Source organism: Cariama cristata, unplaced genomic scaffold (assembly GCF_000690535.1).
Source record: "Cariama cristata isolate BGI_N322 unplaced genomic scaffold, ASM69053v1 scaffold10930, whole genome shotgun sequence".
Classification (NCBI taxonomy): Eukaryota; Metazoa; Chordata; class Aves; order Cariamiformes; family Cariamidae; genus Cariama; species Cariama cristata.
The window spans coordinates 49,512-49,774 of NW_009592995.1; the positions used below are offsets into that span (position 1 = coordinate 49,512).

Sequence of the window (263 nt, forward strand, 5' to 3'; positions counted from 1 at the left end):
TCCTGCTGAGGCTAGAACACCAATAGAAATTTTGTTAAAAATACAAATAGAATTTGTTTCTTTTTTTTAAATTAATCCCAGACCCAGTTACTCAGCCAGAAGTTACAACAAACGTGCAAAACCACATACTCATGAAACAGCGAATCCAAACAGTCTGTACTATAACGCTTTGATTCTAATTGCACTGCACTACCAAAAGTAAATTGTTTTCCACAGCATAGTTTCAAGATCAAGAGTGCTTCCCCCCGCTCCCCCCAAGCAAA

General features: G+C 38.0%; 1 protein-coding gene across 1 annotated transcript in view; it reads right to left on the reverse strand.

The window, feature by feature from the left end:
* Positions 1-263, reverse strand: part of MCMBP (minichromosome maintenance complex binding protein) — a gene marked incomplete at its 5' end in the record, with an annotated part of 17,985 nt that overhangs the window by 15,170 nt on the left and 2,552 nt on the right. The window contains one exon of the mRNA XM_009706324.1: positions 1-2. This exon is cut by the window's left edge and continues 87 nt beyond it. Within this exon, the coding sequence (XP_009704626.1) occupies positions 1-2 (2 nt within the window). The remainder of the gene's footprint in view (positions 3-263) is intronic.